Source organism: Cajanus cajan, chromosome 4, assembly GCF_000230855.2.
Source record: "Cajanus cajan strain Asha chromosome 4, NIPB_CcT2T_4, whole genome shotgun sequence".
NCBI classification, from domain to species: domain Eukaryota; kingdom Viridiplantae; phylum Streptophyta; class Magnoliopsida; order Fabales; family Fabaceae; genus Cajanus; species Cajanus cajan.
Genome location: NC_138520.1, coordinates 67,547,961 through 67,560,469, shown reverse-complemented (window position 1 = coordinate 67,560,469; position 12,509 = coordinate 67,547,961). Strand labels below are relative to the sequence as shown.

General features: G+C 31.5%; 1 protein-coding gene and 1 long non-coding RNA gene across 3 annotated transcripts; both read left to right on the top strand.

The window, feature by feature from the left end:
• The first annotated feature begins 5,500 nt into the window (after positions 1–5,500).
• Positions 5,501–7,105, top strand: LOC145957482 (uncharacterized). The gene is made up of 2 exons (XM_083073747.1): positions 5,501–6,775; positions 7,079–7,105. Exons 1-2 carry the CDS (start codon positions 5,501–5,503, stop codon positions 7,103–7,105), a joined length of 1,302 nt encoding a protein of 433 aa, XP_082929873.1.
• A 1,364-nt stretch (positions 7,106–8,469) lies between these two features.
• Positions 8,470–12,171, top strand: LOC145956934 (uncharacterized). Of its 2 annotated transcripts, XR_014433330.1 has the most exons (4): positions 8,471–9,754; positions 10,479–10,591; positions 10,916–11,028; positions 11,933–12,171. It is a non-coding gene; the product is annotated as an uncharacterized LOC145956934 (long non-coding RNA). The 2 variants fall into 2 exon arrangements; XR_014433329.1 differs by having other exon boundaries at positions 8,470–9,754; positions 10,916–12,171.
• The last annotated feature ends 338 nt before the right edge of the window (positions 12,172–12,509 follow it).

The window sequence follows — 12,509 nt, the reverse complement described above, 5'->3', positions numbered from 1 at the left end:
AAAAATATTTAATCCATATAATACTGTATCATACATTTTCTGTAGACATACTATATTTATACTATTACTTTAATTTCTATTAGATAAAGGTGGATTAATAGAAACAAACTCAATGTTTATTAAATTAGTATATATATTTTTTAACATGAGTTTAATATGTTATTTTAGGTTTAATTCACATTTCAGGTCCTGTTTATAAGTAATATAAGATAGATCATCAAAGTAAAATAAAAAAAATAATTAATGTGATTATTTTAAATTAATTCTATCATAAATTTAAATTTTATTTTAAAAATAATCTTTATTTTGAGTGTTTTTCATATTCAACTTTAAAAACTAATTATTATTATTTATAATTAAGAAAAAAATATAATCTAAACTGAAGATAATATAACGTAATTGGAACCAATCATGTGCGGAACTACGTATCATCTCAGAGGACAGTTGCCCCTCTATTCTTTAACATCTACATGTAACAAAAAAATTTGCCCCCTTCCTCTGTGAAATATTTATATCTATCGCTTCATTTCATACAATTAAATATGCATCAGATTTGGAATATTTAAAATATATTAAAATTTTGGCATTGTTTAGATTATTATTACCATGGAATACGATTTTCCTTTTCTGAAATATACTAATGAACAAGTGATATACCATTATCAATTATGCAAGCAATACAATAAAAAAAAAAATTAACAGGTAAGCAGCGCTATATTTTCTGAAAATATTCTATTAATACTTTTTTCCCCAATTTATAAAGAACCAATTTGTATGTAAAAGAAAAAAAATTAAAAAATATAAATTAAACTAAAATTTAAATATGTTTTTAATCTCAATTGTATCGACTAGTAAAAGGGATAGAAGTGTTAAATAAATGAATTCCGAAAGTCACTCCATGCGTTTTGCTAGCTTAATTTTTTTTGAGTAAATACCAATTTTAGTCCTTGAATTTGTAATATGCTATCATATTAACCTTTAAAAATAAGAAATTATTAACAGAAAAAAAGTCTTTATAATATTAAAAAAATTCTTAAATTTATCTATTACTTTTAATTTGATCCTTAAAAAAAATAAAATAATATATATATATATATTTATATATTATCACTTTAATCATACATTCATTTGAGTTTTGAATTAATATGATTGTCTATTTACAGTTTTAGAGACATACCTGACAATTTCTAAATTTTAGAAACTAATAAAACCCATTTTTCAAATTCAGAGACCAATTTAAATATTTATTCCTTGATTTTTGGTATCCAATATTTAATTTCTACTACTTTAAGTAATTGTTAATTTTAGAAATTTGTTATTGTTAAAACCATGTAATAAATTTTTGCCCAGTCACATTTTATTTCCAATTCCGTCCCAGCTGGAATCAATATTGGTGATAATTAAGTAATCCTGGTCAGATTTTTCTCTAGATTCGAGGAACAATTAATTTTGCTGTGATTAGAGTTTGCTCAATTTGTTTAAGGCTGATGATTTCAATTTTGTGGGGGCTTTACCTTTTTGACGTTACTAGCTCGTTGTGTTGTGGATCCCTGTATTAGACCTTCTACGTTGATCTTTGTTCGATTTACGTAATAAATCTTTTATTAAAGTTCTAAAATTAATTCCATTTGCTTATTGAAAGGAAAAAAAAATCACAAATCAACACGATCCTGTTGCTCATACCAGAATATCATAAAATTGACTAGATATGAAAAACCTAAAGCTAAATATGATAGAATTCTTTTCAAGCATCCTCACAAAAAACTTAAAATTCAAACGTTAGATTACATCAACTTAAGTTGGGTGCAAATTAAAATAGACAAATGATCTTAGAATTTTATTTAATTAACTCATACTTCATGTTGATTACATAATTTTGAAATTAAAAACATTAAACTGCATACATGATAAGCAAGTAAAGGAAATGATTTTATTCCAACACCAAACAATGTAGTTGTAATTGTAAAATTCACTGGTTGACTTGGCAGCATTTAGCTAAGGTTGCTCATCTTGATCATTGCATTAGCAAAATCTGTTTGGAATTTCAATGGAAAAAGGCCAAAGTTATATAACAAGCATATGTGTATACCTGACAGAGCAACCATCTCATTGGCAGTGAAATTTTTCTTGGCAAAAGCAGTGATAAGAGAGAATCAAGATCCATAGAAGGAGTTGGTATATCAGAATTAGCAGCACTTAAACTTGCAGTGGTTGAATCTCTTCTTCCTAAACCAACTGTCCAAGTAGGTCCACCCATGTGAGAATTATTGTTGTTCATCAATCAGTCATCGACCATATAAATCGTAGTTAGTTTATGAGAAATACGAGTAATTAGCACAATTTTTTAATATTTTTTTATTACCTGAAATTTACTTCTTATTTAATATACCTCATTATGATTTTGTTATTTTTAATAAATTTAATTATTAGTTCCTTCAGAAATATCAGATAAATTTTAATCAATAAAAAAAATGTATTAAAAGAGTTTATTATAATGTTACAGTAACACTTAACAGTACTTCTCTCAGTTTGTTTTATGTTATTAATTTAATTTATTTTATATCTATTCATAAAAAGTTTTTCAGTCAATATATAATTACCCGTAGTTATATTCTACAAATAAATTTATTTAATTCGAAGAACAAATTAATTATGTGTGTATATATTTGGGGAGTAATTTTATGGTAGCTAATAATAGTGTTTATCCCAATGACCATTACTTACAGCAACAACAGAATCTGGTGCAACAATGGCTATGATGTCGGCGCAAGAGACTACACCAGGGCATGAGGTTTCTAGCTGAGATTTGATATTGTCTATAACATCAAAACCTCTCAATGAATTAGCGTTTTGAGAAGCTGTTTTCTCGCCTGTGAAACTATCTGTGTCGTTTAACAGTACAGATGCATCACATCCCTGTAAAATGGGTCTTCGGTCATGTCTGTAGTGAACTACTGATTGAATATCTTGTCATGGGAGTTGCAGAGATACAACAGTAGTGGTGGCCGCCAAGTTGTGGGGTGAGGGAGAGATCGGGGTGAGAAAGAGAGGACACAACTTAGAAAAGCATGAAGTGGTATGGCAAGAACGTAGTCAGTGGGAGGTGCACAACCTTTTATTTCCAGAACTTCCCGGAAGAGTACAATGAACTTGATTTGCGAAAGATTTTTCAAAGGTGGGGAAGGGTCTGGGAAGTCGTTGTGGTTAGGAAAAGGAATAGATGGGGGAACAGGTTTGAGTTTGTAAGATTTCTGGATGTAAACAACGTGAAGAGATTAGAAGGGGAACTGGATAATATTCGTATCGGAAGCCAAAAGTTGTTTGTCAACCTACCCAAGTTCCCAAGGAGTGGCCCGGTTTTGGTCCATAGTAACAATGCAGTAATGGATAAGGGGAGGACTTCAAATAAGGTTGCGATGGGGCATTCAGCTAAGAGCGTGAACTGGGGATTGAGTGGGAGACCGCTAGCAGACGGAGCTGGTATGAGGAAATCTTACGCTCAAGTTTTACGAGGAAGTGATACAGGTAAAACATCTCAAGCTTGGAGAGTCAAACACAGGTCTAACTCCGAACAGTGGAATGGCATAGCTATCACAGTGGCTGAATATGTGAACTCAGAGTGGCTCAAGGATTGCTGGGTGGGACGGCTGAAAGATCTAACCTTATTTGATAAAATACAAGATGCTAGGATCCTTTGTGGAAGAGCACAAGCAAAAGCGCGGTACATGGGAGATGATATGGTCCTGATTTCAGGGGTGGATGAGGAGGTCTTGAATGAACAACATGATGTTTGGTCTTTCTTCCACTGTATTCAAAAGTGGGATTCCAAGCTCATTCCCGGCAATAGGTTGGCGTGGGTGAGATGTAGTGGTGTCCCTATCCATGCATGGAGTCACGAGTGCTTCTCGAAAGTGATTGCGATGGTGGGTACCTTAGTTTCGGTGGATGACGAGACAACAACCTTCTCTAGGTTGGATGTTGCAAGGCTGTTAATTAAAACATCCTCCTTCAACTTAATGGATACCCATCTCACGGTGAAGATCAATGATATGGTCACCAAGGTTCGCATTCATGAAGAAAATGCCAGTGTAGCTAGTCAATGCAAATGCTGGATGTGGTGCAAACAAGGTTCATTCATGTCATCGAATGGAAGTGAAAGGGAGGTAAACATTATCTCTTCGTCATCAGAAAGCTTAGATGAGAGTGTAAGCGAGGATGACGATTCGCCGGTGAAGGAGCAGGAAGACGATTGGGGGGACGAAGAACCCAAGAATTTGAATTTTGATCCACCAGTTGTTAACCAGCGGTCTCACGAAAAAGAGCAGAAAAGTTGGCATGAAAGGGATGCGAGTGGGGACAGAAATAGCATTAATGGTGCGGTGAAGGGTTTACCATTTATGGAAAACAATGGTATGGACCACATGCCACCAGAAATGGTTGGGAACTTTTCAACGAAAATAATGGATAAAGGTGAATATGATGACAAAAACAAAAAGGACGGAAATAAACAAAAAGAAGGGCGTCAGATGATAATATCCGATGAATGGCAGCACAACACATCAGGGCAGGGTCTAAGTCATATGCAAAATATTCAAACACACGGGAAACATGAAAATAAGGGACAAGGTGTGGAATTTGAGTTAAAGACGGGGTGTGGGCCTACTGGGGGTTGGGAGTTGCGTGAAGAAGTGCTCAACGGGCTGTTCCCTCGTGGCCCATCAACATTTGAGAGTGGAGAATCAAGTTTGAGACACGTGACAGCGGGTGGGAGGGTGAGGCAAGAGTTACTAGTAGATGGGCTTAACGAACATATACCCTCAGGCCTGTTGCCAACCATGGGTGATGAAAACGGTGTAGGAAGGACTGGGGTCGTGACACACCAATTGAGTAGGGGCCCACAACAGGTTCAGGGCAACATCAAGCACGTGAATCTCTCTAAGTTGCACAGTAATTTGGCCGTCAATAATCAGGATATTTGTAATGGCAGCCTTGATAATGCTGAGAAAACAAGTCAACCAGAGGCATGCGTTGCGGCGAATAATCATATTGGAGCCAGCCAGACTGTGAAAACACAAGTGGAAACATCACTTATGGGCGAGTCAAAATCTAATCTCTCAACATCACACAGTGTACTGAACAAAACACAGAAGGAGAGTGTAGAGGTGCGGAAGGAGGAGGAGATTCGCCCACACAATGAAGCACGATCCAAGGACCATCATCGCAACATGAAAGCGGCAAGGAGCAAAGTGAGGTATGCAGTATCTTCACTTTGTAATTCTATTTCTGATGGGGGTATAAACAATTGCAATAGGCTATTTTGGATGAAGAACGATGTTGTGGAGGCCAAAAGGATTTGGGAGATTGGGAAACAAATTGGTATCTCGTTCAATGGCGAGGAAGAACAGATTATCAAAACATTGATGGATTTAGAGGTTAGAGATCAAAAAGAGAGACAAGAACTAATAAATCAAACTATGAGGGGGAATCTAGATGGTAATCCATGAAGCTAATATCTTTTAATGTCAGGGGATTAGGGGGCAAGGTTAAGTGGAGGGTTATTAGGAAAATGATAGTAGAAGAAGATGCTCAGATTGTGTGTCTACAAGAAACAAAAAAGGAAGAAATTACTGAAAGATTGTGCAAAAAACTATGGGGTGACGAACAATGTGAGTGGAGAGCTGTGCCAGCGATTAATGCTGCTGGTGGACTGTTATGTATTTGGAAAGTAGACAAATTTCACGTAAGTCAGCAATTTGAAGGTGTATCTTATCTAGGCTTGGAAAGGGTGTGGAAGGAAAATGGGCTAAGGTTGATTATTGTCAATGTCTACGCGCCGTGTCAAAGAGTTGCACGAATGGGTGTTTGGGATGAGATAACGGTCAAAAGAAGACTTAGTTCAGTTAACCTTTGGTGTGTGGTTGGAGACTTTAATAGTATAAGGTGTGAAGAAGAGAGAGTGAGTACGTCAGGGATAAGGTGTAGTCAGTCAGATATGCGTGCCTTTAATGAGTTCATTGAGAATATGGAAGTGGAGGATCTACCGATTGTAGGGAGGAGGTTTTCATGGTACAAGCCGAACTGTACAGTGAGGAGTAGACTAGACAGAATTCTGGTGTCTAGGGAATGGTTGCTAGCATGGCCGGGTAGTACGCAAATGATCATGGACAGGTGCATTTCGGACCATTGCCCGATTAAACTTCAAGTTTCAAACTCGGATTGGGGACCGAAACCTTTCCGTTCACTTGATCACTGGTTTCATGACCCCTCTTTCAAGAAATTTGTTGTTGATACATGGCAGGAGATGTCCATTCATGGTTGGGGGGCTTATGTATTGAAAGAGAAGTTTAAAATTCTCAAAGGAAAGTTAAGAGAATGGAATTATAACAAGTTTCAGGATCCGATGTCGTCACAAAAAAGGATTGTGAATATGCTAAGTAGGCTGGATAAGAAGGAAGAGGAATCAAGTCTGACTGAAGCTGAATGGTCGAATCGAGTTGAACTTCAAAATCAGTTCTGGGAGGTGGCTATTAGAAACGAATCGATTCTAGCCCAAAAATCTAGGGTCTGTTGGCTAAAAGAGGGAGACATGAACACAAAGTTTTTTCACTTAATGATCAACTGGAGAAGAAGAAAGAATGAACTGAAGGGACTATACATAAATGGGGTGTGGTCAGATGAACCCAAGGTGATCAAAGCCCATGTAAAAGACTTTTTTCAACAAAGATTCCAAGAACAGCCTCAACCTAGACCTGCGTTGGATGGTGTACGATTCAAGGTCTTAACCTCAGAACAAAATGAATTGCTTATTGCTCCTTTCACTGAAGTGGAGATTCGGTCCACTACAAGAAAAATTGATATTATCTACGGAATATTATCTACGGAAATTTTTCCGTAGATAAAATTTAATTATCTACGGAATATTATCTACGGAATATTTTCCGTAGATAATATTTAATTTTCTACGGAATATTATCTACGGAATTTTTTCCGTAGATAATTTCCAGTTATCTACGGAAATATCCGTAGATAAGTTATCTACGGAAATTTCCGTAGATAACGTATCTACGGAATTCCGTAGATACGTTATCTACGGAAATTTCCGTAGATAACTTATCTACGGATATTTCCGTAGATAACTGGAAATTATCTACGGAAAAAATTCCGTAGATAATATTCCGTAGGTAAAACATTTTTTTTATAAAATAATTAAAATATTTAATTTAACATCATTAAAAAAATTAATTATTATAAAATTTATTTTTTTTAGTTTAATTATTTATTATAATACTTTTTATTTACTAAAAAATTATTTTTAATTAAAATATAATTTAGAATAATGAATAGCTTTAACTTTTGTGTACCATATTTAATGGAAAACATAAAGAAAAGATGAATTCAGTTTTACTTTATTAAACGTAAGAAACAAATTAAAGATTAAATTTTTTTAACAAATAAAAATTAATATAACAATTAATAATTTATATTTCTATTTATATTAATTATAAATATTTCTTATATTATATAATAATTCATATAATTTATTTAATATTTTTTAAGTTAAATTTGATTATCTTATTTTTAAAAGATTCAATAATTAATTTTCTTATTTAAATATTAAATTTATTTTGAAAATACTCAATTGAGTCTTTAATTTTTTAAAATATATTAATTTAATCAAATTTCTTTTCCTTTTAACTTCAATTATTTTTAAAGATTAATTAAATATATATATTATTATTATTCATAATATAATAATTAATTATCGAGTGGTGTGTAATACTTAATAAAAGTTACACCCGGTATTACTGTTAGTATAACCTGTTTGTCTATATATATATATAGAGAGACAGAGACAGAGAGACTGAGAAAATGAATGGAAGAAAAATAGTTAAACATATAGTTGTTTGATTATATGTATATAGTAATAGATAAAGGGAAATATATATACGTCATCTTGTAACTAATTTTTGTCTCCAAAATAATGGATAATTATATACCCTCAATTCTTAAGAAATAAATAAATAATTTTTAGTTATTAATTTAACTTTTTATTAAAAGATTTAAAGACATGAAATGTATAATGGTATGTGATAACCTAAATAAATAAATAAATTTTAATTATTATTAACGATCAAACTGTTCAATTTAAAAATTTTAATGCATAGATCAAATTTACAAATTTGTAAAAAATTTAAAAATCATTTGATACTTCATTTCATTAATTCAAATTGACGGATAATCATAGAATCATTCTATACATTGATTAAAATTAATGAAACGAAGTATCAAATGATTTTTAAATTTTCTAACAATTTACATATTTGATCTATGCATTAAGAACTTTAAATTGAACGGTTAGATAATTGAAATTTCATAGAGAAAATGAGTTATTGAACGGAGTAAGTCTATGTAACTCTTAGAGTAAAAAGATCCATCTTCTTTAATATATATATATATATATATATATATATATATATATATATATATATATATATATATATATATAATTTGCTTTCCTTTTGTGTTTCATTTTCTGTTTATGGTTTTTTAGTTTATTAGTTGTCATGGTACATGTGTTTGTTACCTTTTTCTTTAATTTGGATTTTATACGATGTAAGTTTTAATTAGATATTCAGCGAATCATATTAATAAAGATTTGAACAAATTATATTACTATTAAACATCCGATAAATAAGGATATATTTAAAGAAATAACTTATTTAAGATATTATATAATAATTTTTTATGTAATAAGATCAATGAATAATGATATGTTTTAAGAAATAATACTTGTTTAAGATCTTATATAATAAGTTTTTATATGATAAGATCTTATAATGTTATATTACTATATATTTTTGAGAAAGTTGAATTGAATCTTTAATTTTTAAAAATAAGATTAATTTAATCAATGTTTACTTAATTAAAAAATAACTTATTTAACATATTTTAATAAATAAAACTTAATTGATACCTTCTAAAATAAAAATAATGTTATTAAACGTAAGAAACAAATTAAAGATTGAATTTTTTTAACAAATAAAAACTAATATAACAATTAATAATTTATATTTCTATTTATATTAATTATAAATATTTCTTATATTATATAATAATTTATATAATTTATTTAATATTTTTTAAGTTAAATTTGGTTTTCTTATTTTTAAAAGATTCAATAATTAATTTTCTTATTAAAATATTAAATTTATTTTGAAAATACTCAATTGAGTCTTTAATTTTTTAAAATATATTAATTTAATCAAATTTCTTTCCTTTTAACTTCAATTATTTTTAAAAAATAAGAGTAAATTTAATTTTAAAATAAATCAAATTCAATAAATTTGAATAAATAAAAACTTAATTAATACTTTTTAAAATAAAAATTATAAAATTAAAATGAGTATAGTTGCTGACCCTCTGAAACACTCTCAAATGCACTCTCGAACCCTACCTCTTGCTCACTCTAGAACGCTCTCTCTCGCACACCGTAAGACCCAAACCCTCTCAACTCAGTGAAACCTAAAACGCTTGTTTATCTTCAACAACCCTCGAAGGAAACATTGAAGTCGTATTCGACGAATGGCAACACAGGGAAGTCATTTTAGGTGCGTATCTTCATTTTGTGTTTTGGTTGTTTTTGCCTCTCTCATCTTGTACAAATGCGTGGGTGCTAATGTTTTAGGGTGTGGAGGAACTCCCGGAGGAGGTTTTCGGAAACGCAGTCGTCCTATTGTGCGACTCCCTTGTGAAGGTATTTGTTTCATTTTAGGGTTTCCTCTGTTTCCTCTGTTTCATCATTCTGTATGAGCCTGATTTTGCAAAGTTGATATAGCCCTCTGTTTTGTTTTTGCGATGCTTCATTCTGTGTCCAGTATGTCGTTTAAAGCATCTAATTTATTTATTTTATATTCTATTTGTAGTGATTCAAAATGTCTAACAATGTGATTGTTGTATTATCCAAATAAATTGATTTTTAAATAACGTAGTTTGTGCTTGGATTTGGGTTTGCAAACTTTATTCTTTATGAGCCTGATTTTGCAAAGTTGACTTTGGTTAAAGAATGGGTTTGAGTGAATGGATTTATATGTGTTTGAGTAGACACATGAAAAATTGATTTTTTTTAGAAAATATGATTGTTCTATTACTAAATATAATCGCCAGGAATGCTAATAAAAGACACCTTCTAACGATTTCTTCTTAATATTTTTCTTATTATTAGTTGAAATAGATTAAAAATTATAAATTTTGTGAGTCTCATTTTATGCATGATCTAATAGTGACCCAATAACGCATGATTGGAAACATTCAACTCTCATTGATCGTATATTAGAGTATAAGAAAGAGGATGATAAATAGAGTGTGGCTAGAAATTTTCTTTTAATCATACATGGAGAAGTAAATTCAACAACCACAAGACCATAATTGCATTGGCTTGTGATATTTTTTTACAATGTTGACGATAGCCTCTGTTTCAGGTTTATCAGGTTCCTGATTTGATATATTTACAACATAAGAATTTACTAGCAAGTGCTGCAAGGACTTATTTGAACTACGAAGACAAAATCAAGTGCTGCAAGGATCCTCATATGTAAGTCAAAATTACCTTATGTAATATCGACTTTTTCACAAACTTTCTCATTTAATTTTTTCACAAACACCTATAAAGTTACAAGGGATTTTTTGCAAGTTAAGGAATCAAATACCTATCTCAATCAAAAGGCTCTCAAGCTAGATGCTAATCTAAACTAAGCCTAAATCTCAATCTTGATTACCGCAATTGAATAGTCACTAGCTTATACTAATAGTCAATCTTTTTTCAGCTAACAAATTTTTTTAAAGTAAAATACTGATCTTTTATAATAATTAGCTTTCATATTTTTTCATTCTTTTGTGACAATGGAGCTTGATGCAGAGTTGAATTTATCTCACATTGGCTGTTCTAGCTGCTATTCTGGTCAAAGAGATTCCTGTGCTGGTGGAAATCAAAACAAGGAAGAGGAAAAGAAAGTCAATACGGGTTTATTGGTAGGAAGTGGGGAATATACTCTTGTTTATTCAATTCAATATTTTTTTCCATGCCAGCGAGTCAATTCGGCTTTCCTGTGTTATTGTTTTAATTTTGTGTTTATAATTTAGTTATTGGAAACAATATGTCGGTAATAATTTAATTGCCTTTGTAGTCTATAGTGAGAACTTTGGGAATGATAGTCAACTAGTCAGAAACATTTCAAAGGATTTTTAAAACTTAGCACCCAAACAATTAGAGTGGTGGGTATATAAAAGCATATTGAATGCTACTGATAAACAAGTGAATAGAAATCCAACTCCACTTCACTTTTAGTCTATATTTCCTCAACTTATGAATAATGCTAAATAGTACAGTACAATTATTTTGGCATTCGTATATTCCTCTTTTATGTCATCTATAACAATCAAAACTGGAATCACTTCAGTAGTTAAAATTGTAATGGTGGTAGTTAAAATGGTGCATAAAATTAATAGTTATTATAAAATAAGTTTCGAAACTGTATGTTATAAATAAACTGTAATAGATGATCGACCAAATTGGTTCTTTAATAATTGACTCCTGAAATAAATAAAATGATCAAATTATAGTAACTTGGAATTTATATAATCAAATAATGATAGCATGGGAGATTGATTTTAATATTGAATTGAGGCTGGTGTTGATCTAGATGGAAATTTAGTACTCCTATTAGCATGTAACACAGGAAGGAATCTAAAGTTAAAACTTTGTTTCTAACTTGTACAGCTGACTTTTACCTCATAACATGGGTAAATTTTACCACATGTTAAAACATTAGTTGTAATTTTAGTGTTGTTTCATAATTGTAGGCAACTAGTATGTGTCATCCAAAGTTTGTTCGTTCATAATCTCACTTACCATATTAATGTGTTTTCTTGGCAGCATGTTTGTGTCGACAGTGAAGAGGCTGAGGGTGTTGAAGAGATCTGATCTTCCTGCTTTTACCCGTGAGTTGGAGTATTTAACTTAATTTAGCAGAATTTATGTTTTGTTTTGGTTGTGATGAATGATTGAAGAAATGTGTTTGATTTTTGTTTTGATTTTTTTCTCTTAAAAACGCTATTGGAGAAGTTTATGCACACATACTCTATGTATGTGTTATATGTACCTCTTGTATCAAACACAATCTTTTGTACAGTGGCATAAATCGAAATGTGTATTTTTCTATTAAATGTAACTTTAAACTGATATCGAGCTATAAAAGGGTAAAAAGGGTAAAAAGGTAAAACTACCAAGATAAAAATTACAAAGATAAAATAAAAATAAAACATAAAACTTAAAAAGCTGGGACGCGAAGTGAATCACGGCCGTGACTGAGAATCACGACCGTGATCTTTTCTGGAGCACATCTATGAAGGGTCAGTGGCGTTCACGGGTGTGATTGGGAATCACGGCCGTGATTTTCTCTGGTGAATCACGGGCGTGATTTAGAATCACGGCCGTGATTTTCCCTGTAGCT

Coding starts and splice junctions, on each gene's coding strand:
- LOC145957482 (XM_083073747.1), top strand. CDS start 5,501: ATGAAGCTAATATCTTTTAATGTCAGGGGATTAGGGGGCAAGGTTAAG. Junction 6,776..7,078: donor TGGATGGTGTACGATTCAAG/GTCTTAACCTCA, acceptor GGAATTCCGTAG/ATACGTTATCTACGGAAATT.